The 27,656-nt window shown below is 39.6% G+C and overlaps 1 protein-coding gene across 1 annotated transcript in view; it reads right to left on the reverse strand.

Moving 5' to 3' along the window:
* Positions 1-27,656, reverse strand: part of AUH (AU RNA binding methylglutaconyl-CoA hydratase) — a gene marked incomplete at its 3' end in the record, with an annotated part of 111,840 nt that overhangs the window by 35,652 nt on the left and 48,532 nt on the right. The window contains exons 5-6 of the mRNA XM_079548656.1: positions 19,554-19,646; positions 19,037-19,093 (exon numbers count right to left, since the gene is read on the reverse strand). Coding sequence (XP_079404782.1) covers positions 19,037-19,093; positions 19,554-19,646 — 150 coding nt within the window. The remainder of the gene's footprint in view (positions 1-19,036; positions 19,094-19,553; positions 19,647-27,656) is intronic.

Consider the following 27,656-nt stretch of genomic DNA (forward strand, 5'->3'; position numbering starts at 1 on the left):
TACAAAATACTTTTATTTCATAAAGAAATATAAAAATGGGACCAAAAGCTCTGCTTGAATCATAATCACACTATGTATTAATAACAGATTTAGCATAATTTCTTATGCTAAGGAACACTGTAAAATATTAATGGAACTTTCTTATTAGTAATTTATAAATGAAAGCAACCAAAAAGACTTCAACATGTTTTAACAGAAAAACACTTGTGTGTCTGAAACACTTGAAGATAGATCCAAATCAGCTTCCCTTGGATTGCTTGGAATGAAAATCAAATAAGTATGTTCTGCTTCTATGTAATTTACTAGATTAAAATGTTTTTCTACATTGTTCATATCTTGTATTGGTTTACTCTTGTAACACATTTTATGAACTGAATCATCAGGAATTTGTTTTTATTCTCTTTTTTATTACAAAGACTTTGGGGGACAGTCAGCAGAAGTAGTTAATAGAGAACAGATTAGTTTACCGTATCATTTGAAAGAACTTGGAAACAAAGCAAACATCAAAAAATGTAATGAATCAAGTCATGAAGATTTGCCAGGATTCCCACAGACTGAACAAATATCACACAAAGCTCACAGATTCACAAGCCTTTGTAGACGAAATTTAATTACTAGAGCTACTGGAGCAACAACCAGGTTGTTATGTTGCTAGTAACGTCAGGAATGGTAAATGGGGAAAGAAACACTGAGATATGAAGTAAGGTAAAAAGCTTAGAGCTAGGATGCAGAAGAAAGGAGAGATCTCTATAAAGCTACACTTGCCACTTCTGTATTTTAGAAACAGAAGAGTTTAAATAGTGGCAACATTGCCAGAAACAGCCAACTGCGATGCTGCACAATGAGAACTGCCCCCTGACCACTGAACCTTTTTCCCTCAACTGCAGCAGAGAGTTTCAATCAAGGGCTTTGGTACATAAGAAGTAGAAAATGGCAATCCTGGTTTTGATGGGATATCAGTAATTATTTTGCTAGTAGCTGGTATGGTGCTGTTTTGGATTTAGGATGATAATAATGTAGATAAGATACCAATGTTTTAGTTATTGCTGAGAAGTGTTTACACTAAGGCAAGGACATTTCAGTTTCTCATGCTGCTCTACCAGGGAGGGGGATGAAGGAGGCACAATTTGCTAGGAGGGGACAGCTGACCCAAACTGGCCAGGGAGTCAGACACTGCTGAGGAACTGTATGGGCACTGGTTGGTGAGTGGTGAGCAATTGCATTTTGTATTACTTATTTGTATATTTATCATTATTTTCCCTGCCTTTATCTCAATCCACAAGTTTTACAATTTTGCAGTTCTCTTCCCCATCCCACTGGCAGGGAAGTAAAGAAAAGCTGTGTGGTGCTGAGCTGCCTGCCATATTAAACCACAACAGTCCTTCTAGCACCCAACATTTGGCACAAAGGATTGAGATAACAACATATCTGACTGGAGTATGTAAAAACAAAATTTTTCTAAGTGGTACATTAGTTTAATAGTCACTGAATGTTGATACTTTCACTTTCAGAGTTTCTGTGCTTGTCTCCAGAATGATATAAAACCTTACTTGCAGTCTGGTTACAGACTGCCCCCTGATCTGCTGCTTACAATCTCCACAGGCTGGATAAAGATTACCATTTTGCTGTATTGTAGAACACTAGTTTATAATATGATAAAATTGCTCACCATGTGACTGGTCTGTAATTTGTTCTCAGCTTTGCTGTCATCTCTGTACTTTGGGAACTATCTCCTAAAAGCTATTAACACCATTTACTTTTTCTTCTTGGGGGAGCCAATCCACGGGGGAGATAAGATTGCATATTCTTCTCTACTTCCCTTTTACCCTCCCTTTTACCATCTCCTTCCCCTTCTCATCCTGGTCAGTTACAATAGGTTTTGGAAATTCTGATATCTTCAGGATGTTCAAACCAGCATGTTCCTGTGTCTCCTGAAAGTACTCCAGGTTTTGCTTATGACTAAACAACTATTTAATGATACCACTCAGAAATCTGCCCCAAGGCTGGAAACTTTTGAACGATAGGAGTACGAGATGATATGGGGATGCACACAGAACAGTGGAAAGTGCTTTGGAACTTCACACCTGAAAAAACTGCTGAAGTTATGCCATCACACTGGCAATTCCAAAGAGATACAAATCACTGTAATGTGCTTGGGGTTGGCTTATGCCTACTGAGCAGAGCTCAGTACTAATTCAACTCCAGCCATAGGCTCTGCTGCAGAATCAGAGAATGAGCCTCTGTTGGTACTGGTTGTCTCTGTATGAAAGAAGAAACGGTGGGCGTACAATTAAGCTCACTTAGTGAAGGAAGAAGATTCTGATAATAAGAAGAAGTAAGACAAGGACAAGGAAGGCTACTCTCAAGTAGGGCCAACACAAGAACTGGATGAGAAAGGGTCAGAACACATGAAGAAGGCAGTAACCCATCCAACCTCTAACCCCGGGTGAGCTGGGAGACAGGTGAAAGGATTTTAGCCATATTCTCAGCAAGCGCGCTGTTACCTGGCTGCTCTGAAACTAGGATAACAGGGCCAGGAGCCTGGAACAAGAAGGCAATGAAGCCAGACAGCTGGGATCTCTTTCTAGGAAAGAAGGCATTGATAGATCAGTTGAAAAAAGGACACAAGCCTTTACTGTTTACCTGTCAGGTTTGAAGGAAAGGAAAGGATACATGTGTCACACTGGCACGTAAGAAATCAGCTACGCTGGAGGTGATTAATGATAAACTGGAACAGCAGCTATCTGAAGATCCAGACGTCAAAGTGCACATAACACATACGGCAGAAGACTGTGCTGTACAAACCACTGTCTATGCCAACTCTCTGGCAGTAATGACCTACAAAGATGGAGAGGAACAAACAGTGGATGAATTTGCTGAGAGACACTGGCAATAAGAATATCTCTCTTCCTCCCTATGGGCCTGAATCTCAGTAATGGAGAAGCTGGTTCAGCAGTTTGAACAGAAAGAGCAAATCTACATACCCACCTGCACAAATCAGTATTTAAGTATTAGGAGTAAGTGTTCCTCTGCCCAAGAGAGAGGATATAGCAGGTACACACCACATGCCATGTGACCATGTAGAGGATGAGGAAATAGGCTGGAAAATCTACCTTGACTCTAGAGGCATGAGTATGTGAGTTGCAAGGAAAAATAATCAACAGAACAGGGTTCCTCCATGGAAATGGCTACTCCAGTTTCCAGTCAACAGTTCCCCAGAAAGGTTAGATGGGCTGATCTTACTTCTTATCCTAATAAAGAGAATTTTAATTCACATTTACAAGAAGCAACAAATACTGTGATCAGTGTCAGAGGGACTCTGACTTCAGCCAGGTGAAGGAAAGAGATAATCATGTGTATGGGCTGTGGATTCAATGGTGTAGCACATCAGAACCACAGGAGTATAATATATAATATATATCCACTCTAGTGGACACTGATGCACAGTATACACTAATGCCATCAAGTTATAATGGGACAGAACACATATGTATTTCTGGAGTGACAAGGGGATCCCAAGATATGTGGTGGAGATTGAAGTGAGCCTAACCAGAAACATGGCAAAAGCACTCCACTGTGACCGACCCAGAGGCTCTGTGCAGCCTTGGTATAGATTATCTCAGGAGAGGATACTTCAAGGATTCAAAAGGATACCAATGGGTTTTTGGAATAGCTGTCTAATAGATGGAGGACATTAAGCTTTCTATCTTCCCTGGTCTCTCAGAAGACACTTCTGCTGTGGAGTTGCTAAACGCAAAATTAAGCAGATGCTAATTGCTGCCACAACAGTGCACACTGGTGGCAGCATCTCACTAACAGAAATTTCCCAGTTCTTACCTTATCACCTGATTCGCCAACTAGAGAATCAAGAAGTAATTAGCAAGACTCATTCATCCTTCAATAGTCCCATAGTCACGCAAAAGTCCAGTGGAAAGTGAAGGCTAATAGTGGACTACTGTGGTCTGAATGAAGATACAACACTGCTGAGTAGCGCCATATCAGACATGCTCATATTTCAAAATGAAGTGAAATCAAAGGCAGTCAAGTGCTATGCCAAAAGTGACATTGCCAGTGCCTTTTTTTCTCAATCTTTGGAAGCAGAGTGCAGGCCACAGTTTGCTTTCACTTGGAGGGTTGTCCGGTACTCCTGCTGTGAACTGCCCCAGTGGTGGAAACACAGCCCTACCATTTGTCATGGGCTGATCCAGACTCCATTGGAACAGGGGGAGGCTCCTGAACACCTGCAATAAGTTGATGACATTCTTATGTGGAGGAACACAGCAGAGGAAGGTTTTGAGAAAGTGAAGAAAATAAATCAAATCCTTCTGAAAGCCAGTTTTGCCATAAAGCAAAGGCAAGGGACCTGCGCAGGAGATTCAGCTCTTGGGAACAGAACAGCAAGATGGACATAATCACAACCCTACACGTATGATCAACAAAATAACTGCTGTGTCCGCACCAACTAACAAAAAGGAAATACATACTTTCTTAGATGTTGTGGGCTTCTGGAGAAGTATACTTCAAATTGCAGTTTAATTGTTCTCTCTCTTTATCAAGAGACGTGGAAGAAAAATGATTTCAGATGGAGCCCTGAGCAACAACAAGCCTTTGAAGAAATTAAACAGGAGATAGTTCATGCAGTAGCCACTGGGCCAGTCTGAAAAGGACAAGATGTAAAAACATGGTCTACACTGCTGTCAGGGAGAATGGTTCAACTGGGAGTCTCTGGCAGAAAGTACAAGGGGAGACTTGAGGTTCACCCCTAGTGTTCTGAAGTTGAGGATAGAGGGGATTAGAGAAAAAGAGATACTGGCAGCATATGAAGGACTCCAAGCTGCTTCGGAAGTGGCTGGTATGAAAACACCAGTAAGAAGGGAAAAAAGACAAGAGCAGATAAAAGCGGACTTTTGCTAAGACTCCAGGAGAAAAGAGAGTCTACCACCTGTGGACTAAGGGATGAGTGACTCAGGGAGAGTACAAAGAAGTTGTTGGGATATGCAGGAAAAAACTAGAAAGGCAGAAACCAAGCTTGAACTCAACTTGACTGCTATAGTGAAAGAGAACAAAAAACTTTTTTACAAATGTATTAACAGTAAGGAGAATCTCCAGCCTTTACTGGATGTGGTGGGGAGCATGACTATCGAAGACAAGGAAGAGGCTGAGGATCTCAATGCCTTCATGTCTGTCTTTCACAGTCAGATTAGTTATCTTTGGGGTAATCTACCTTCTGACCTGAAAGTCTAGGATTGGGACCATGTGGAAACAGCTATGTACTACTCCATCTGGACTGTCACAGATCTATGTGGCTAGATGGGATCCTCTCAAGTGTGCTGGGGAAGCTGGTTGAAGTAACTGCAAAGTTGTTTTCTACCATCTGTAAGTGTTCTTGAGTCAACCAGAGAGGTCCTACAGGAGGACTTGACAATGTGACTGCATCTACAAGAAGGGCTGTAAGGAACTACAGGCCTGTCAGCCTGACCTTGGTGTCATGGATCATCTTGAACGAGATCACAAAGTACGTGAGGGACAACCAGGGGATCAGGCCAAGCTAGCATGGGCTCATGAAAGGCAGGTCCTATCTAACCAACCTGATCTCCTTCTGTGATCAACTCACCTGCCTGGTGGATGAGGAAAAGGCTGTTGACATAGTCTACCTATACTTCAGCAAAGCCTCTCGTGCTGTTTCCTACAGTATTCTCCTAGGGAAGCTGGCAGCCTGTGGCTTGGACAGGTGCATTCTTTGTACCTTTATTCTTTTCTGGTCGAAGAACTGGCTGGAGGACTGGGCCCAGAGTGTGGTGGTGAATGAAGTTAAATCCAGCTGATAACTGGTCACAGGTGATGTTTCACAGGGGTCAGTACTGGCATCTGTTCTGTCCAGTATATAACTGATGATCTTGACAAGGAGAATGAGAGTACCCTCATTATGTTTTCAGATGAAACATAGCTGGGAGAATGTGTTCACCTGCCTGGGGGAGGAAGGCCCTTCTGAGGGATCTGGAGATGCTAGATGTCTAGGCTAAGGCAAAAGCAATGAAGTTAACAAGACCATAAGCCAGGTCCTGCACTTTGGTCATAACCCCAGGCAACCCTACAGGCTTGAGTTAATTAGCTGGAAGGCTGTGTAGATGAAATGGACCTGGGGCTGTTGTTTGGCGCTTGGCTGAATATGGGCCAGCAGTGTGCCTGGGTAGCCAAGAAGTCCAATGGCATCCTGGTTTGTATAAGAAATAGCGTTACCAGCAAGAGTAGGGAGTTTACCATACCCCTGCACTCAGCTCTGCTGATGCCACACATCAAGTACTATGTTCAGTTTTGGGCCTCTCAGGACAACAAAGACACTGAGGTCTGGACTGCATTCAGAGAAGGGTAATGAGGCTGGTGAGGTGCCTGGAGCACAAGTCTTACGAGGAATGGCTGAGGGAACTGGGATTATTTAGTCTGGAGGAGACTCACGGGTTACCTTACAGCTCTTTATAACCCTCTTAAAGGAGATTGTGATGAGGTGGGTGTCGACCTACTCTCCCAGGTAAACAGCAATAGGACTAGAGGGAATGCCCTCAAGTTGTGCCAGGGGAGACTCAGGCTGGATATTAGGAAGTACTTCTCTGAAATAGCTGTCAGGCAATGGAACAGGCTGCCCAGGGAGGTGGTGGAGTCATTACTTCTGGAGATGTTCAAGAAACATGCATAAGTTGTACTTAGGGACATGGTTTAGTAGAGAAATATCACAGAATCACAGAATCACCCGGGTTGGAAGGGACCTCAAGGATCATGTAGTTCCAACCCCCCTGCCTAGCAGGGCCACCAAACATACACATTTAGACCAGGTTGCCCAGGACCCCGTCCAACCTGGCCTTGAACACGTCCAAGGACGGGGCATCCACAACCTCCCTGGGCAGCCCGTTCCAGGGCCTAACCACTCTCCTTGTAAAGAACTTCCCCCTCACGTCCAACCTAAATCTTCCCTCCTTCAACTTGGATCCATTTCCCCTAGTCCTGCTATTGTCAGCCCTTTTGAAGAGTTTACTCCCCTCCTGGGTGTAGGTTCCCTCCAGGTATTGATAGGCTACAATGAGGTCGCCCCGCAGCCTTCTCTTCTCCAGGCTGAACAAGCCCAACTCCCTCAGCCTGTGCTCATAGGAGAGGTGCTCCAGCCCCCTGATCATCTTAGTCGCCCTCCTCTGGACCCTTTCCAAAATCTCCATGTCTTTCTTGTACTGAGGGCTCCACACCTGGACACAGTACTCCAGATGGGGCCTCACAAGAGCCGAGTAGAGAGGGACAATCACCTCCCTGTCCCTGCTGGCCACCCCTCTCCTGATGGAGCCCAGGATCCCATTTGCCTTTCGAGCTGCCAGAGCGCACTGCTGGCTCATGTTAAGTCTCTCGTCCATCAGGACCCCCAGGTCCTTCTCTGCCGAGCTGCTCTCAAGGACCACTCCTCCCAGCCTGTACAGGTGCCTGGGGTTCTTCCGGCCCAAATGCACAACCTTGCACTTTGCCGTGTTGAACCTCATTAGGTTCACCCGAGCCCAGCTTTCCAGCCTGTCGAGGTCCCTCTGAATGGCATCCCTTCCTTCCACCGTATCGACCGCACCACTCAGCTTGGTGTCGTCAGCAAACTTGCTGAGGGTGCACTCAATTCTCTCATCGATGTCATTAATAAAGATGTTAAAGAGCACCGGTCCCAAGACAGACCCTTGGGGTCTATCATTGGTAGGTGGATGGTTGGACAGACGATCTTGGAGGTCTCTTCCTACCTTGGTGATTTTATGATTCACAGCTTCTTTTGGCACTGCAACTGCCTGTGCTGGGCTGGATATTCAAAGGGAGAATCCTCCGTACACATAATGCAACTGCTGGAATGTATCTCAGATATATTAAAGTAAAATGTGGTATAAAACAACTACTTCAAAATAGTTAACTTGAGTCCAATATTTACTAGCTACTAGTATTTTCCGTTTGATTAAGTTGGTTTATTTTATATTAGCAGTCAGACTCTTCAATATGATCAAAACAACAACAAAAAAAAATGTTACTCTAAAAAGAAATCCTGTAACTAATCTCCTGGTAGGGTGACCATGACTATTTCCAGGCACGTCCTCAGTTCTATAAACCAGTGATAGACTGCAGCTATTAACAGGTCAGTGAATAAATTAATTCTAGGGCACTGGAAATTATGTTCATGAAATGAAATGCGGCCTTGCTGACACTGCATCACTATTTCTAGATGGTGGTCTTGAAAATCAAATAAATTTCACAGCTTGGATGTGTGCCAAAAACAAGTGAACCAGTTTCACTGGGGTAGGAAAAGAATAACAATTAGTTCTATGAGAGTAGATTACCAAAACAACTCCAAAAAGTTTAAAATACTCCATCAACAACTTTCTTTAAATAAGATGCTTTCCAATCTAACAGGTCACAGAAAGCCCTCTATCTCCACAAAATGCCACTGTCTGAGATCCATCAAAATTTAAAGCTAGAACGCACTCAGGTTACTCATGCTGGCTTTTCTGTATAATAGTCCCATTAGAGAGCATAAATATTATCTTCTTTCCATCTCATTATCTCTTTCCACATCCCATTCATAATAATTTAATTCTGTTTTAAATCAAAGTAGCTTTTGCATTTTCTCTGAAAAATATAACACTTCTGGCTTAAACGAAGCGGTTTTACTAATAAAAGTAAGTCTATTTTTAAGTACTCAGTACACAGTAATCTGCCTGGTAATCTTCCTTGATTAAAAATTCCTTGGCTTCTCTTCAAAAAACAGTGACTGTGAATGAGTTCAACAGCTGTAGATATAATTTTTAGGAACTTACCAAGCACTGCTGCGTCTATGCTAGGCCCCATTTATATACTCCAGCTGGTACTCTACAGCCCCACTCATTCGCCCCCAGTAACATCTATATTGAGATGGAGACATATTGAGGAGAGGAATCTTAAAAACAACACAGAAGAAGATACATCATCTTTTTTCTTTTTCTTTCTTTCTTTTTTTTTTTTTGGTCTGTCCTGAGTCAGTTCATTTCTGCAAATTGCTTTTCATTCACCCAAGTACAGAAGGTAAACTAAAATATTTTAAGAAAACTATTTTTGTACTGCAAAGAATCCCACAACATTTTTCCACAAACTAGACTTTAATATGACATAAGCAACACAACATATTAATTTCACTCAGAAAACTATGCTTATACACTTCCATACTGACACATGCCAATGATTAAACCGCAGTTCTTACCTGTGTACTATATGCAGTAAGGGTCACTTGCATAAAGATTCAGACAAATAGTGTAGAAAAGACAGCAACACATTACTCATTTAATCTTGATAAAATTTGGGGATTTGTTTTTTCCTCTCAATTCACCACCTCTGGATTCATTACTACTAGATCAAATCCTAAAGGCCGACCGTAGCTCTGATAGTCCTTACTGAGACAAAAACTGATGTCAGTGAAAATTCTGACCAAATGATTATTTAAATGACTGCAACTAAGTTTGGAGAGGTCACACACATAAATTTCAGAAATGCTACTGAAGCACCTGGAAAAAAAAAGAAATTAAAAACAGAACAAATAACTAGTTAAGTGAATAAAAGTCACAATGTTTCCTTTCTTACAAGCAAACCTTTTTAAAGAGAACCAATAGGAAAATCTTGGCATCTTATTTCTTTTCCTTATTTATTAAGAGTTTTAAAGCTCTTAGACTCAAACCTGTTTTGTTCCTCTGTCACTAACTTCCTGATTAGCACCTGTTCTCTTTTTCTCATACACTTTCTGTCTCTGCTTGATCATGGTACTGTTTGCACAATCTCTCAGTACAGATTTGAGATTGTTGAAGACTCCATCCCAAACAGGGCAGTACCATAACTACATTGTGTAAAACTGTAGATTTAAAAGAAATAAAGGAGTGAAGGTTTGCACAGATGCTAATGAACTCGGAACTCTGTTGAAGAGTGGGTTAAGAGTTTTTTGGTTCCTATATATGAATGTTGTTTTTCTCATGTGTGGGAATTATGAAAATCTTATAAATGTACTTTTATCACTGCTACTGTAACTGAAAAAGATACTTGGTCATCACTTCAAAAGGAGTGCTGAAAACTACCAGGTGATACGCACCATGATTAGCTATGTATTGTACAGTCATTCAGCTCATTTTCATCACATTGTATTGAATTGTGTCTATGATTATGCAGATTAACGGTTTCTTTAACACTACAAGGAATATTTACATCACCAGTTTTTTATTGGGAAAAAAAAACAACAACATTAGACATATGAGGAGCTTATGTTTCCCAGTACAGCAATGCAGAGATACAGGAGTGACGCAGCAATCAAGACCTCCAAAACTGCCATTATGGTACTAATAATCATCTTCACTCTTTCCATTATTTTGCTTCCACTTTCCTGGTATTTCTTTAATATACACAAATTGATAGCCGGTAGTGAAACATTTCTGCTACATTCTGTATTTTTTTCCCTTTATCCTCTTCAGAATTGAATTCAATTTAATTAAAAAAATAACTTCCAGATGCATATTGACTCACTCATGCATTTTCATTCATCACTGACACTTTAATAATTTTCTGCATTTACCTGACTGTTTTCTCTATCTTCCCTGGTATCATCAGAAGAGAGTTATTTCACCTTACAACTTGTGTTACCACAGAGATAAGGAGAGAAGAGAAAATGTTGTCAGAATGAAAGTAAAACAACAGAGGAAGAGCAGAGTATTTAAAAATATGAAAATCCACTGAAGTTGCAGTGAATATCTTCAACAGAGGAATGTGGAAAAAACAGTCAGATAGTGGAGAATCTTACAAAATAAGACATACGTGTAGAAAAAGTTGACTCTACAACCTTGAAGCTTGGAAGTTTTTAGTTCTTATTCATAGTAAGAGAGAAGATAGTTGATACTGAGATTAAGTTGTTTAATATTTACTTCCAAAGTACAAAGTCAATTTTTAAAATGAAAAAAACTTCTAATTTTTTTTTACAAGAAGCCTTTATACAGTTGCATATTGCTATGTTTTATTTTCTCCGTGCTCCACCCTCACCAAAAAACATATTACTATTCAATTTTCTTCAGTTCGCAGATCAGGTTGAAAATGAGAAGTTGAAAGAAAATGGCTTAAGGCTGTGTATGTGCACATTCTATAATGATTTTATAATTTTGAGTACACAAGAAATCTCAAGGTAGACATTAGGTGCTGTTTTCAGGACACGTTTAGGGGCTGAACAGGGTAGTCTTTTTACAGAGAAAAATGAGTGGTTTGAACAAAGTACTTTTTGCCTTCCCATATCTTCCTACATGACTTCACAAATTCTGTTGGATTCTTATGCATGAATATAAAACTCATCTACTTGATTAGCTGACAGGCAACGCATCCGTATAATTTTAAATTTTAACTGGCTTTAGAAAAATATAGTTATTTACCTGGCAGTAGTTTAAACCATTCTTTTTTCTATTTACCTAATTCTCTCCAACTCATTTTCACCAGAGTACCTCATGTGAATACACTTCACTTTGCACCTATTGTAAATTCCATTGATATAGTTACAGTATTCCTAAACTGTGGTTTCCATTCAGTGTCACACTATTCTATGTATGGGCATAAAGTCAAACTGCAAACGTAAAGTTCAAGTCTGCTTTCTTTTCAAAGCTTCACAGACGCTTTCAATGACACAGAAATGGTCTGAAAAAGATATGAATGTGATACAATGCGATACACAGATATGATGGGTACAACCCATGATAGTTCTCCATTCACGTTCTCTGAAAGAGAACTTGAGTGAGGCCTAACTCTAAACGATTTGAGGATTGAAAAAACTAAGTCCTCTGTTACATTTGTTCAGATTTCTTGCTACCATTCAAAATGAGCAATCCACCAGTCTCATAATGCAATTTTTAAGCAGTTGAGAGGACATGATCTAATATATCTATGAGAATAACAGTTGAAAGCATTACTCAGGTTGTACAAACGAAATTTTAATCTTGATTTCAAAACTCCAAAATTCAATCTTGATATAAAATTAATGTTTTTATACTCACAAAACATGAAAAAGTTAAAAAGTTAAAACAAGACTACATCATTTTTTGCTGCTAGTATTTGATTTCTCCATATATAAATCATGGTAAAATCAGGCCTTCTATGCTGTGCTTTCCAAAGCCAAGAAAATTCTCCTTCTCTCCTCTTGCACTTCCTCTAAGGTTCAACCTTGCTTCTGGGGCTTCTCTCTATTTTTCTCGTTCTTGTTTTATTTCCTCCTTCTCCTGCAGCATAAAGGACTAACTTTAGATGCAGTACGTGGAGGATGTAGCGTTGCTCCTCGTGCTAGTGAAACTTCTCAAAAATCTGGCAGTTCTGGTTTGTAAATGAGATATCTCCAAATTTAGGCCAGGAAGAAATGTTCTACAATCTTTGCTAGCAGAAACAACAGAAGTCACAAGTGGTCTGTCTCTGAAACCAAACTTGATATCTAAAACACATTCTATAGAGTTGCAGTCACTGGGGACACAGACAGCCTCGGTTAACTCCTTTTACTGTAGGAAAAATTGGTTGTTTCTAATACAATTTTGGAAAGAGTTCTAAGGCCAGCATACAAAGGAAAAAGCATACAGTATTCTCTGTACCACAGTAAAAAAGCTCTATGTCTCATGTTAAAACGGGGACCAGCTTCGGTGATTTGATATTCTCCTACCATCATCTGCAGAAGATTACCACTGCTTACAAATTACCCTGTTTATGTTGACATATTGAAAATAAAATTTGAAAGGCATTAGTTTTATGTACAAAGGTTTTGCAGTGCTAGTATTGCTTGACATTTCAAAATTCTGTCTTAACACCAGCATTAAAAGAGATAATAAAATGAGGAAAAAATCAGTCATTTGATGAAAATCAGCTTACTTTTATTTAAGAAGAAGGAAACATAAGAACCACAATTCTCCCTAGCTTACAGAAGTAGGACTGATTTACTTCTCTCTAGTAACATTCTATTTATTGTGCATAATTACTTTGAGAAAAAAGTGGATATACAAACATCTGTTTTCTATACGCTATTAGGAATTTTGCACTTGAGGCTATTTATTTAACGTGATGCACAGAATAAACATTACAAAATATGAAAATGCAAATAAAGCTATCTAGACTTCAGATGATTGAAGAAAATGTAGATAAATGTTCTCAGAGTAACTAATTTTAACTTTTTTGCCATATCAAATCATAATTGGATTGCATATGTAAAGCAAGCACTGATAGATCTCAGCGAAAAAAAAATTCAGAGTCTGCCTTAATTATAACAGGAAAAAAGTAAAAAGTTAATCTTCTTGTCATTTCTCAATAACTGTAATTTTAAGGACAATGCTGATGAGATGCTAAAGATGTACATTCAGTCAGAAGCTTATTTTAAACTGTCTGTTACCAGTATTTCATTTGGGAAATTTACAGTATTAAACATATGACATAAGATTGGAATAGGGAAACAGGCAAAGTAAGACAAATCACAACAGGGTTTATGAGCTAGCTGAAAAGAAGTAGAAACAAACTCAAAGCTAATTCTTTCAGATATTTTTCTGTAATCAGTCCTCCTAGATGCAGTTAAAATTTTAAAAGGTAGGAGATCTCAAAGGATGACTTCATGTAATAAAAAAAAATTGTATTTGCAAGAACTACATAGAGGTCATGAAAAAAGTAAAGATGGCAAGAACTGCTCTACTAAGGATCAGAATAAAGATATCAGAATAAAGATGGGATGGAAAAGTACAAGATTACTCAGGTATAAAGTTATAAGACAACATGAAGATTTTTCTTTCAAGATAACTCTCTTATAATGCATTATCATGCAGCACCTACCTGCAGAAAAATTGCAATTAATGTTCAGAAGTCCTACCACTACCACTTCAACTTTTCAATATTTGCTATATGCAATTATTCCTATTATTGCTGAAAGTATACAAATTTTAAAAATATACTGGCAATACATCATAAGATGCATTAGATTTCAAGTTGAAATGACTCACATTTTATTTAACCTTTACGCTTGGTTGAATTATACAACTTCTGTTCTTAGCAATATTGCATTCTGTAGGAGTTTTTTGCATCTGGAAATTCCCTTGACACCTTTCTCATCCAAAAGAGGTTTTTTTTTTCAATATTAAAATAAATCCTGTAACAGAAACTTTCACATTGTTTTTAATAGTGAATGATGAACAATTTAAGAAATACAGAAAACATATAATGATTACCTAAACTCAGTTTTCATTCTCACTCTTGTTTTCTTCCCGTGCAAAGAAAACTGATTTCTTGTGTGTTCCCCTCTCACTTTTAAAATTCATAAGTATCGTAACTTCCCCAAACACATTTTAAAGTCTAGAAAAAGTCAAAGCAATACTGTTTCTGAAGTGGAGAGAGAAGGAGAACATACAAATGCTTCCACTAAAGCTCTCCTATGCAGTATATATTAAAGAAAAAAGCAGTTCAACATGCTATGAAGCACATCTGAAATGCTTTGACACCAAAGCACACAGCATGAGGAACCAGAGATAGGCGAGGCAGGAGATGCAAAGGGGTAGTGCTGTGAAGGAGGAGCTGCACTGAAGAGAGCAGCTAGTTGGAAATGACACAGCTGAGAGCCACTGGGTAGGGACAAATGATAAGCAAATAAAGGGGAAAGTCCAGAGGGAATGGCATGGAGCTGTAACGGGATGGTCAGGCTGGATGTAAGGAGAAGGCGGTGAGCATGGGTCAGGCTTCCCAGGACAGTGGCCATGGCTCCCAGCTGCTGCAGTTCAGGAAGCGTCTGGACAATGCTCTCAGTCATATGGTGTGACTTTTGGGTGGCCCTGTGTGAAGCCGGAAGTTAGACTCAGTGATCCTCATGGATTCCTTCTCCCTTGCCGTATTCTATGATTCCACAGTTCTTTTTGGTACAAGGGTAGGATAAAAGTAAAATTTGCTTTGATGATTTGAACGGAGCCTTGCTACTTAAAATGGCTTCATAAACAAAATAGAAAAGAGAAGTGAAAAGCTGTAAGTATGCAGCAGAATAATTAGCTACATTTTTAATGTAGCTGGGTCTTATCTGCTGACATGAATGTATTAATTTCAATTTTATGTTGTCTTTTTTTGTGGAAGCCTCAGTGTCAGTGTATATCAATGCCTCGTATTTATACATAACATTTATATGAAAACAATTGCATGCATGAAACAAATCCAAATTATTTTTGTGTATACATACCTGTCTTTCCCAGTTTCTACTGACACAGAGCATCTCTCTCATCCTCACCAATCCTATCTCTTTCTATTAACACATTAAGAAAATTTAAGTATGCTGTTTACAAACACTTGTACCTCCTCTTAACTGTTACTAAGTGGTATTCAAATAAGATATTAACAAATAAAAGCAGATTTTTCAGAAAGGCATAATGTATGTGTTGTAGACCCATTATTGAAGACTAGAGGTAAAAAAAAACTAAAATAAGTTATGGATTAAGATAATTTTAAAACAAAGGACGATAGAGAGAAATGTTCCAATTTTTTAACTAAGGAGAAACTTCCCACCATGAAACACTTTTCACACAGAAAGACATCAGAAACTACATTCAGTTACTGAAAGAGTTCTGCTCCCCTTTTACTTAATTATAGGAAGTAACAACAGAAAGAGAAAGCATACAATTTTTGTGCTGAGTTCTGCACAGAACTACAGTGTTACAAAGAAAATCACAGAATCATAGAATGGCCTGGGTTGAAAAGGACCACAATGATCACCAAGTTTCAACCCCCCTGCTATCCCTGCAGGGTTGCCAACCACCAGACAAGGCTGCTCAGATCCAGCCTGGCCTTGAATGCCTCCAGGGATGGGGCATCCACAACCTCCTTGGGCAACCTGTTCCAGTGTGTCACCACCCTCTGTGTGAAAAACTTCCTCCTAATTTCTAACCTAGTCCTCCCATGTCTCAGTTTAAACCATTCTCCCCTGTCCTATCATTGTCCACCCTTGTAAACAGCTGTTTGCCTTCCTGTTTATACACTCCCTTCAAGTACTAGAAGCCGTAATGAGGTCTCCCCGGAGCCTTCTCCAAGCTAAACAATCCCAGTTCCCTCAATTTTTCCTCACAGGAGAGGTACTACAGCCCTGTGATCATTTTGGTGGCCCTAAAAATAAGCAAAAGCACTGAGTTATCACATCACTTTCTGTGCACTTCCTCTAGTTCACTGAGTCTCAATTTCCTTACGAGATTGAGGGAAGTAGGAAGGAAAATGTTAAGATTTTCTATCTCCCCCGAGCTCGCATAAGGCAGATAAAGCTTTTTTCACGGTGGAGAGAGAACTGGACTTAAATTTCTAAAGGAAAGAGATTGAATCTTTCTCCATCATATTCTGTGCAGCTGTCTGTACACAAAACTAAAGCATAAAAGGAGGTACTGTTGACATACTCACTCTTGCTCTGCTGTCCATCATGAATTGCACTTTTGTGAGACTTGAGTTGCTAGCACAGACAAGGTATGCTCTATGAATGCCTCCTTTGTTGGCAGGCTTAGAAGCAACAATTCATCACTGTATATTAACCAGGATTCAGTTAATCACTGTTTAAACTTTACAGTGGTGCAGAACATCAGTGCATATTCAGAAGCAAAATTTGTCATATTTGGGAAATCTCTATTAAAATTAGTTGCTTGCTAGACAGTGCTGGACCAGGTCTTTTCAGGTTCCCATTTTAAAACAGATGGAATGCAACACAGTACACAAGTTCCAAAACATCACTACTTATCTGTGATATTTCAATACATGACTGCTAAATTCTAATAACACGTTTTTACTACATCTTTTAGTATGTAACTTATAAAAAAGAAAACAACATAGAGAAAACTTTCATATGACCACAATCATGTTAATTATCACCTGATTTAAAATCTTTTCATTTACTGCATACTCATGACAGGTAATGGAGTAGAATAAAATAGAAGTAGTTTGTCAGAAAAAGAAGCAACACAGTTTGCTGCTGAGTTTCAGATGTACTAGATGGTAGCAGAAAGCTACTGATATGTCTTAGTGGCTAAATTTCTCTTTTCAGCTCCACTGCCCTGTCCTCCTTTCCCTCAGGGCAGCTAGAAGTAAGCATTATAAGAAAATGTTCAACTTACCCATGAAGCCTAAGATTGAAGTGGTCCTATCTGATTTCTTTCTCTAAATTACATACACAAATTTCCTCTACTCATTCTTTACTTTCTAAAGACATAAGGCATGACGAATTAATAGTTTGAAGACAGAAGCTGAAAAGGACTACAACATTCTCAGTGGTTATTAAGGGTGGTGCAAGTACAGGCTGATCAAGAAAAGTTCTGCTAAGACGAAATACAGTCATCAAAAATAGCCTGTTAGGCTGATAGGAGCAAGGAAAAATTAATCACTGAACATACCCTAAAATTTCATAATTTTAACAGGAATGGTAAAATGATAAAATGATAAAATACACTGTATTTTCAAGGAGGTGAAGACATATCTTCAGAGCATGATTAGGATGCGTAAAACAAAAGGATTTTCAAAGCACCGTCTGGGTAGCAGTAAAACGTTCTGAATGAATCCTTCAGAACTCACAATGAGTCAGTTGCTTAGCATTTTAAGCTGAAAGCATTACAAATTTGAAACATCTATAAATAACACAAAGTATGGAAACGAGACAAGCTTAGTAAGTTGAATGTTGAGACGATCTGAACAGTTTGACCTGAATTTCCTGGACAGTATGCCCTCAATACTGTCCTGCACAATTGCTTGGGAAAGGGTGGAATGAAGGACCAATCAAGTAAAAAAAAATGCAAAGAAACAACTGCATTTTCTGTCTTTTTCTTCACCTGGACATAATTGCAAAGGAACAATATCTCATGACAACAACACCAGAAGAAAATATATCCTTAAAATCAACTACATAATTCATCTTTATTGTCTGCTAAAAAGAGTCCAGTCACCAATTCCATTATCGTTAAGCAAATTGTAGCTCTGACTTCAGAGGTAAAGAAGAGACAGGGAGAAAGTATCGACTGAAATCACAACTCAACAATAGCAATTAAAAAAAGCATTTGAAATGAAACTGTACAATCACTGTATATGGGTAATAGGATAAGACTGTTTCTTACACAACTCTCCTCTCTACCTGAACTCCAGCACTAGTCCTTAGAATTAAATACTTAAATAAGTGCTTCCAAAATACTTACCACCCATTAGGATACAAACAGGTATAAAGAAGCTTTCCCAAAACTGCAAAAAACGATGGCCAAGGCCAAGTGGGGGTCAGGAGGATACATTTGTCTTCACGGTACTACCCTTTCCCCAGAAAGGCAGATATATTAATTTAAATGAAAATTATTTAACCATGGAATTTTTTAAAAAATCCAAACACAAGATTTCATAACATAAAGCGCTAAGCAAATACTAGTTATTCTGTAACTTTATTAAATTTAATTCATCATGAATCCAGAAAAAGCCAGTGAACTGGCCTTCCACATTAAAAACATAAAAAAAAAAAAAAAAAAAAAAAAAAAAAAAAACAGCCCAGCAACAATTTTTTGGCAAGATAAAATATCTTTTTCCTTTATCTTTTCTGTTTTTAAATTCCTTATACTCAGTCCACAAGCAGCATGAAAACAGAACATGCAATCTAAAGTAGCAGACAGCACATAAAAGTGGATCATTAATTAAATTACCACTTTTGTACACTGACAGTTAATGGTACCTTTTTTCCTAGTCTGACCTTCAACAAAACTGCTCAGCTTTCAGATCAAGACATCAAATTTCACTTACAGAATCACTTAATAATTAGTTATTTAATATAACTTTGAAAAGAAAAATGCTAATCCCTTGCAACGAGAACAACATTTCTTAATTAACTTTTAGAAACCAATATGGGCAGTCAGTTAAAAAACAGGCCAACCATCCCTAATGGAGACATGAAAATAAGCTGAAGTTTACAGATAGAAATCAAGTACCCAGAGCATATGTTGATTAATTCTACACGGTAACAACAGCTAAAATTTCATACCTGCACCTGGTATGATTGCCAACTTCGTTTCAACCAGGCCCATCTTAGCAGAAGAGGCTAAAAAATAAAAGTCTGAGTTGTTGCTACAGTCTACAGAAAAACAATTTGCAAAATATGTAATAATGTCCTGCATCTGTTACATTTCCTTAATAAAGAACAACAAATCAAAACATAAGCACCATCTTATGAAAAATCTTCTAATAGATTTAATTGATCTGCCTTTATTAAATATCCCAGCAAGGCAAGTTCTGTACAGTACTAATTTTCACATTAGAAGTATGTTATTAAAGCAAAAAATAATAAAATGTAGTAAAAAATACTCTATCAGTGCTCAGAGTTATGAAATTAATTCCTAGCAAGTATTTCAGCCAAGTTTCTGCTAAATCTCTTCTAAGTAATTGTTCATAAACAATGTTGGAAAACAAAGTCATTTTTATAGACTATTGTCCAGGCAAAGGGTAGTTAAGGCTTCTGCAGTACTAATAATCTTTCATTTAATTAACAGTTTCAAATTTACCTGCCACTCTTATGTCACAGGCTAAAGCAAGTTCCAGGCCACCACCCAACGCAGTTCCATCGATTGCAGCAATAGTTGGTACTGGAAGATTAGCTGGGGAAAAACAAAGTACCACTTACCATCAGTCTCATAAAGAACATCTCTGAAATACCACTACATTTTCTTCACATTACAGGAAAAAATTACAGTCATACTACAGGGGAAAAAAAAACCAACAAAACAGTTCATAAAATAAAACAAGGAACCACTGCCAGAGCTGAGCCATGGGCAACAATGGGTGCATTCTGGGAGAGCAGATATAGGAGAGAGAGAACTGCTACACAACAGCAGCTTGGAGAGAAAGATGAGAAATGGAAGAGAAGTGGTCCTGGAGGCACCCAGGTCAGTGCAGGAGAAAGGCAAAGGAGCTCCAGGCAAAGAACAGAAGTTCCCTGCAGCCTGTGGGTACCATATGGAGTAGATCTCCCCATGCAGCCATGGAGGAGCCCACAGAGCAGCAGGGGATGAGGTCTGGAGGGCACACAGCCTATGGGCACTCCTGCAGGAGCATTCTGAATGGGAGCTGCAGCCCGTGGGGAGCCTCCTGCAGTGGGGCAGGAAGACTGGGTGAGATGCTGCCTATGGGGACCCATGTGGAGCATTGCCTGAAGGGTGGGCTCCACAGTACGAAGCTGTAATGGAGCAGTGCTAGGTGAGCTACAGCATGTGGGAAGCCCAAAAAGGATCAGTTTGGGAAGAACAGCATCCAATGGGGGGGGTCCCACGTGGAGAAGGGACAGATAGTGACCATGGAGGAGTGGCAGAGACAAAGCATTATGGACTGACCGCAGCTCCCACTCCCCATTCCACTACGCTGCTCAGAGAAAAGGGGTAGAAAAGGGTGAATAATTGCCTCATAACAAAAACTGAATAACCCAGTGGACTTCACTAAATTGTTAGCACTCAAATTTTAAGAATACTAAATTACTAAAAAGGATACAAGAATAAATAAGCAGCATTAAGCAGCAGTTTAAGAGAAAACAGCACTCACAAGGATTCCAATGAACTACTGTAGCATGTAATATGAAGAACACCAAATAATAAGCCAGAGGGGAGGTAAAGCCCCCGGCAAGGTCACAAGACCAGGCTCTCCTCCCTGCTGCTCCACCCGATAGTATGTCTTGCCTCAGTATCAGAGTAAGGCTTTCAGCTTTCGGATACTCTTTCTCTCATTATATTTGATTTATTAGCTACAATTCTAATTATATTGTATTATATTGTATTATAGAGTGTTGTCTTGCATTTCAATATCCTATTTAGTAAATCAGTTTGATTCTCCTCAGATTGTTGCTGCTACCCTTTTTCCCTTATCCCCTTCTCTGGAGGTATGGATCTCCTTTTTCCTCCGCTCCACTGGTCACAGAATGGGGCCAAATCAGCCCATAAATCATTGACAAGCCCTCTGATCATCTTTGTGGCCATTCTCTAGACCCACTTAAACCGCTCAATGTCTTTCTTGTTCTGGGACCCAACACAGCTGGACGCAGTACTCCACTACTGGGATTGGAGATGCCTGCGATGAAGATGCAGATGGAGATGGCATTCCCAATGAGCAGGATAACTGTGTCTTGACCCTCAGTGTTAACCAGAGAAATAGTGATGAAGATATCTCTGGAGATACCTGTGACAACTGCTGCAGTGTCCTGAATAATGACCAGAGGGACACAGATGGTGATGGGAAAGGAGATGCTTGTGATGATGACATGGATGGAGATGGTATTAAGAACCACGAGAGCAGAGGGGCAGAATCAGCTCCTTGACCTGCTGTTCACACTTCTCTTGACACAGCCCAGAATCCATCTGCAAGCGCACACTGCCGGTTCATGCTGAATCTTTCATCAACCAATAGCCTTCTCCTCAGAGCTTCTCTCAAGCCATTCTCCACCCAACCTGTATCTGTACTTGGGATTATCTTGATGCAAATGCAGGACCTTGCAATTGTCTTGTTGAACTTTATGAGGTTGCCGTGGACTCATCAGTCAAAGTGTCAAACATCCAGGTCCCTCTGGATGGCATCTGTTCCTCTAAGCATGTTAACTGCACCACTCAGCATGGTGTCATCTGCAAACTCACTGAGTTTTTGCATCCCACTGTCCATGTCACCTACAAAGATGTTAAATAACACTGGTCCGAGCAGTGATCCCTGAGGAACCACTCATCACCAGTCTGTTCTTGGACTATGAACCGCTGACCACCACTCTCCGAGTGCGGCCATCCTGCCAGTTCCTTATCCAGCAAGAGGTCCATCCATCACATCCATTTTTCTCCACTGTGGTGACCAGGATGTCATGTGGGACAGTGTCAAATGCTTGGCACAAGCCCAGGTACATGACATCAGTTGCTCTTCTCTTATTCACTGACACTGTAACTCCATCATAAAAGGTCACCAAGTTTGACAGGCATGACTTGCCCTTCGTGAAGCCACATTGGTTACCACCAACTACCTCATCTTTACTTTCCACATAGGGTCTTCAGGAGGATCTGCTCTGTAATCTTGCCAGGCACAGAGATGAGACTGACTGCCCTGTAGCTCCCTGGATGTTCTTTTTCCCACTTTTTGAAAATGGGGGTTATGCTTCTCCTTTTCCCATCAGTGGGAACTTCACCAGACTGCCACGACTCTTAAGTATGATGAACAGCGGCTTGGCGACTTCATCTGCCTGTTCCACCATTGAGTCCCAGGGACTTGTGCACCTCCAGGTTCTTTAGATGGTCTCAGAATCAACCTTCACTTACAGCAGGCAGATCTTCCTTCTCCAAGTTCTTACCTTTGCTTTCTTTAGAAAAGAAGAGCAGTGTGGCTACAGTCCTTGCTGGAGAAGACTGAAGCAAGGAAGTCATTGAACACCTTGGTTTTTTCCTTATCCCTGTGATCTCCAGGTCTCCAGTTTCCTTCCAGAGAGGACCCACATCTTCCCTGGCCTTCCTTTTATCACTGATATACCTGTACAATTTTTTCTTGTTCCCCTTTATGTCCCTTGCTAGATTTAATTCTGTCCAGGTTTTAGCTTTCCTAACCTGATCCCAGGCCTCTCGGACAACTACTTTGCTGTCCTCCCAGGTAACCTGTTCTTGCTTCCACTCCCTATAGAACTTCATTTTTGAGCTTAAGTAAGTCCAGAAGCTCCTTGTTGATCCACAGAGGCCTCCTGGCATTCATAGAGTCATAGAGTCACCAAGGTTGGAAAAGACCTAAAAGATCATCCAGTCCAACCACTCACCTATTCCCAATAGCTCCCACTAAACCATGTCCCTCAACACAACATCCAGTCTTTCCTTGAACACCCCCAGGCTCGGTGACTCCACCACCTTCCTGGGCAGTCCATTCCAGTGCCTGACCACCCCTTCTGAAAAGTAATACTTCCTCATGTCCAGCCTGAATCTCCCCTGCCGTAGCTTGAAGCCATTCCCTCTGGTCCTATCACCAGTTACACGAGAGAAGAGGCCAAACCCCAGCTCACTACAACCTCCCTTCAGGAAGTTATAGAGAGCAATGAGGTCTCCCCTGAGACTCCTCTTCTCCAGGCTGAACATTCCCAGCTCCTTCAGCCTCTCCTCATATGGCCTGTGTTCCAGACCCCTCACCAGCTTTTTGCCCTCCTTTGAACACGTTCCAGGACCTCAATATCTTTCTTGCAGTGAGGGGCCCAAAACTGGACACAATACTCGAGGTGCGGCCTCACGAGTGCTGAATATAGGGGAACAATCACCTCTCTGCTCCTGCTTGCAACACTGTTTTTGATGCAAGCCAGGATGCCATTGGCCTTCTTGGCCACCTGGGCACACCGTCGGCTCATGTTCAGCCGAGCATCAATCAATACCCCCAGGTCCGTTTCCTCTACGCAGTCCTCCAGCCACACCGCCCCAAGCCTGTAGCGTCGCCTGGGGTTGTTGTAGCCGAAGTGCAGGACCCGGCATTTGGCCTTGTTGAAACTCATCCCATTGGCTTCAGCCCAGCTCTCCAGCCTGTCCAGATCCCTCTGTAGGGCCTCGCTACCCCCAGGCAGATCCACGCTTCCAGCCAATTTGGTGTCATCTGCGAATTTACTGAGGGTGCACTCGATGCCTTCATCGAGGTCATCAATAAAGATATTGAAGAGGATTCTTGTCTGCCTTCCTTTTTCTCAGAATGCACTGTTTCCCAGCTTAGAGAACATGGTCTGTACTGATTGGTTTTCTTGGGTCTCTTTTCCCTTGAGGACTTTATCCTATGTCACCCTGCCAAGCTGTTCCCTGAGGAATCCAGAATAACAGAAACACAGAATTGCAGGGGCTGGAAGGAATCTCTAGAGATCACTGAGTCCAGTCCCCCTGGAAAGCAGGCTACCTGCAACAGAACTTGGTTTGTATTTTATATTGCTGTCACCAGCGAAAGACACCATCCACTGTGCTCATATCCACTGTCTGGTCACAATAAACATTCATAAAGTGTTGATAAATTTCAATGAGAACCTTTGTCTTCATGTGAAGAAATTCAGTGACACTCACTGCATCAAACACGCTTCCATATTAGTTACCGCTTGGCAGATTGCTCCTCTGCTGCCATCTGTCACGTGGCAACAACACGTAATGGAATACCGGCAAGATGGTTCAAGATGGTTCAACCTCCACTGCCATACCGTCAATACTCATCTCTGATATTATGGATAAGCATAATAAAATAAGCGGCATTACTTTTGGGGACTGTCTGAACAGAATTTACTTTCTGTTTGGAGATGATTTTATGATGAATGAAAGACCAGCATATAATACTAAAGTTAGATCCAGAAAATTCAACCAAGAAACAGTTTCTCAGGTGCGTGTCACGAAGTCCACACAAACAATTCAGATGTTGCAGACACTAACATTCTCAAAGGAAAATGCAAGTTGTCTGCATTCTAGTGATATTATGTAACTATAGAGTCCTCTAAATAATTCATTAAAAACTCTGTACAAAACTACAGTCATAAAAGGTAACCTCTGAAAAGAAATAATATTGCATTTGATACTTTCTCATTAACTACTGAACAATCTTCTTCTCTGCAAAGCTTTTGATGTTGTCCCACATCACATTCCTATCTCAAAATTGGAAAGATACAGATTTGAAGACTGCACTGTTCAATGGATAAAGAATTCTTTGATGGTGCCAGGCTGTGGTCAACGCTGTATGTCCACATGGAGACCACTGAGGAATGGTATTACCCAGGGTCCATCTTGGGACCAGTGGTCTTCAACAACATTATCAGTGAGATTAACAGTGGGATCAAGTGTATTCTCAGCAAGTTTGCTATTAAAACCAAGCACAGTGCTGAAGTTAACACAATCATCCAAAGAGACTTGAACAAGCTTCAAAAGTGGGCACATGCAAATCAAAAGAGGTTGTACAAGACCAAGTGCAAGATTCTATGATACCATAATTCTGTGAGAGCAATCCTACAGAAAAGGTCTTGAGGGTTCTGGTGGTGAATTAAATGCAATACTTCAAGAAACAATAGCTAAAAAGAACACATTATTTCAAGTCTACTCTTACATCTGCAGTGTTAAAAGGTTTAAGATCTATTTCATTATAGAGTTCCTTTACTAACCAAAGCTGCAAATTTCTTGGTTTAGAAGTTGTGAAAGATTCTTCAAAAGGCCACGAATATAAATATTAGTAGTTACTAACAATTACTTAAAAGTATGTGCTAACTAGCTATAACAACTGGAATGGATAATTATTATTAAGTCAAATAAGTTTAGACTTAAATATTTACATCCTCTAACTCCATATAGACTTCTCTTCCACCTGTTCCCTACCCAAGTATTTTATCCTGTTTTATCATGCTGCTTGTGAGTATATAATTCAGAATTTTCCTGGCAGAACAATAAACATGCACAAAACTATACACATTGAGAAGCCAATAGAGGAAATCCATGGGGAACTACGATAACTGAAATATTCTTTATAATAGGCACATTTGAATCACGTAGTTACACTTCCATATAAGTTAATTTTGTTGGAGTAAGTAGAAACATAATTCTGAAGCTTGGCAACAGAATACGGAATCTTGATTTCATATTTGCAGCTCTTCTTCTGAAGAACAATAACTCCCCAGCTGGAACATAAACTTTGCACTTGGTTAAAAAGGTAGCTATGTTTAGGCATGGATTTTTTCTTGTAGAATGTGATACCAAGTCACTTCAACAAAGTTTACTTGTGCTTCCAGTGAAGCAAGCACTCTCACTCACTTTTGTAGGGTAATTACAACACAGTGAAAATCAACCAATACTTGTAGCAACAAATGAAAATAGCTAAGAGAGACTGCAACTGTTGTCTTGAAAGCAAAGAAGATCGATCAAATGATAACTGATGAAATGCTACAAAGCTTTTCCTGTCATAACTTCAAAAAAAAAAAAAAAAAAAAAAAAAAAAAGTTACTCCAAGTCATTTATGTACTAACATGTTTGAAAAATAGACAAGAAAACACTTCTGTATGCAAAATCGTGATCATGCTTTTAATCTTGAATGGTCTATATATGCATTAGAATACACACAGTTCTCTTTCAAATATTTGCTAGTTACAACTGTGAAAGGCTTTTTACTATCTTCTCATTCTTGTGCTTCAGAGAGACTGCTACTGTTGGTAGATTCATTTCAATATGATTATCTTTGCTTTAATACCATCAAAGTTCATGAAGAAAAAAAAAAAAAAAGCTGTGTAAAGAACCATATTTTTTGTTACCTGTAAAGAACTTTGGCTTTTTAATGAAAATAATTACTGCTCATTGTTGATTACTAATCAAAGTATGTTTTCCATTTATTACAACATTAGCTATAGTTTTCTTAAGATCATCTCCCTCAATACCATTCCCAGTTTCCTCTACTGATCACTCACTGATCACGGTAAATGAATCAGAAAAATAGTTCTCACGCTTTATTTAGGCATAGTATGTTATTAATTTTAAAAAAGTTCTATTTGATACTTTATTGTTGACAAGTAAAGGGCACTGTGTGTTTTGTATCCCTGATGACAATAGCAAAAAATTGGGAAAATAATGGCAATGGCAGACACATTTTTATAAAACTGTTCAGTAACAGTTTTCTACTGCCAGCTCTCTCAAATTTCTCTTGTACATTTCTATGCTATATAAGATCTTTTGGACAATTCATTTGTCTCCAGTGATATAATTCAGTTTAGAAACAGACCTCTCAGTTTCTTCATGTCTCTTCTTAGTTTTATTATGTAAAAGAATAATGAAATAAACCTTAGATGTCAGAATCTACTTTCTGTGCAAACAAAAACAAGCTTTGGCAATAAGAAAAATGAAAACTATTTTCTTTCTGTGGGCACTCTGTCCTTTCCAAATACATCTAAGAACTTACCGCTCATACAAATAGTCTATCACATATTCCAGTACACGAATTTACGATACAAAAGAAGGATGCCAAGGATAAATTATTTCAGGTATATTTTTACATTCTATGTGAATTTTTTTCTTCCTGATAGAGCACTGGGACTCCAATGGGACGAGATTTTCATTTGTTTATTGTTTACTCACTCGATAACCACTTTGAAGGTAACACCTTTTACTATCAGTAAATTATTTTTTGACACAAGGAAAATCCCTTACACTAGGGTCATTTTAGCTGAACACATGTTGATTTTTTTCTTACATCTATTTTCAGCAGCATTTCATAAATGTACTTTCCCTATTCCAATATGAAAATATTCTTATTTCTACATTACCTTAAGTGTATTACACAGTACTTTCAATCAGCTCGCCTAACAAACACTACAAAGGAAACAGTCTCTCTCTGCAATATTGTCAAAGCTGCTTCAGCCAACCTCAACAACCAACATATTATCTAGGCAAAATGTATGTGCTATACAAGATTTGAACATGTTATTCTGAAGTTGAAACCTGTAGCAAAGCCTGAACAATGAGCTTAGAATTTCCTGGATACCACAGAGCATAATGTTTTCTGTACCACATCAAGAACTGCTACTTTTTAATAACAATCATATCTAGATACAGGACTAGAAATTAAGACAAGGAAAACAGAAGAGCTAAAAAAATTAGCCACTCCCATTCAGGAACAGTGTG

The sequence above is a fragment of the Tetrao urogallus genome, assembly GCF_951394365.1.
Source record: "Tetrao urogallus genome assembly, chromosome: Z".
Classification (NCBI taxonomy): Eukaryota; Metazoa; Chordata; class Aves; order Galliformes; family Phasianidae; genus Tetrao; species Tetrao urogallus.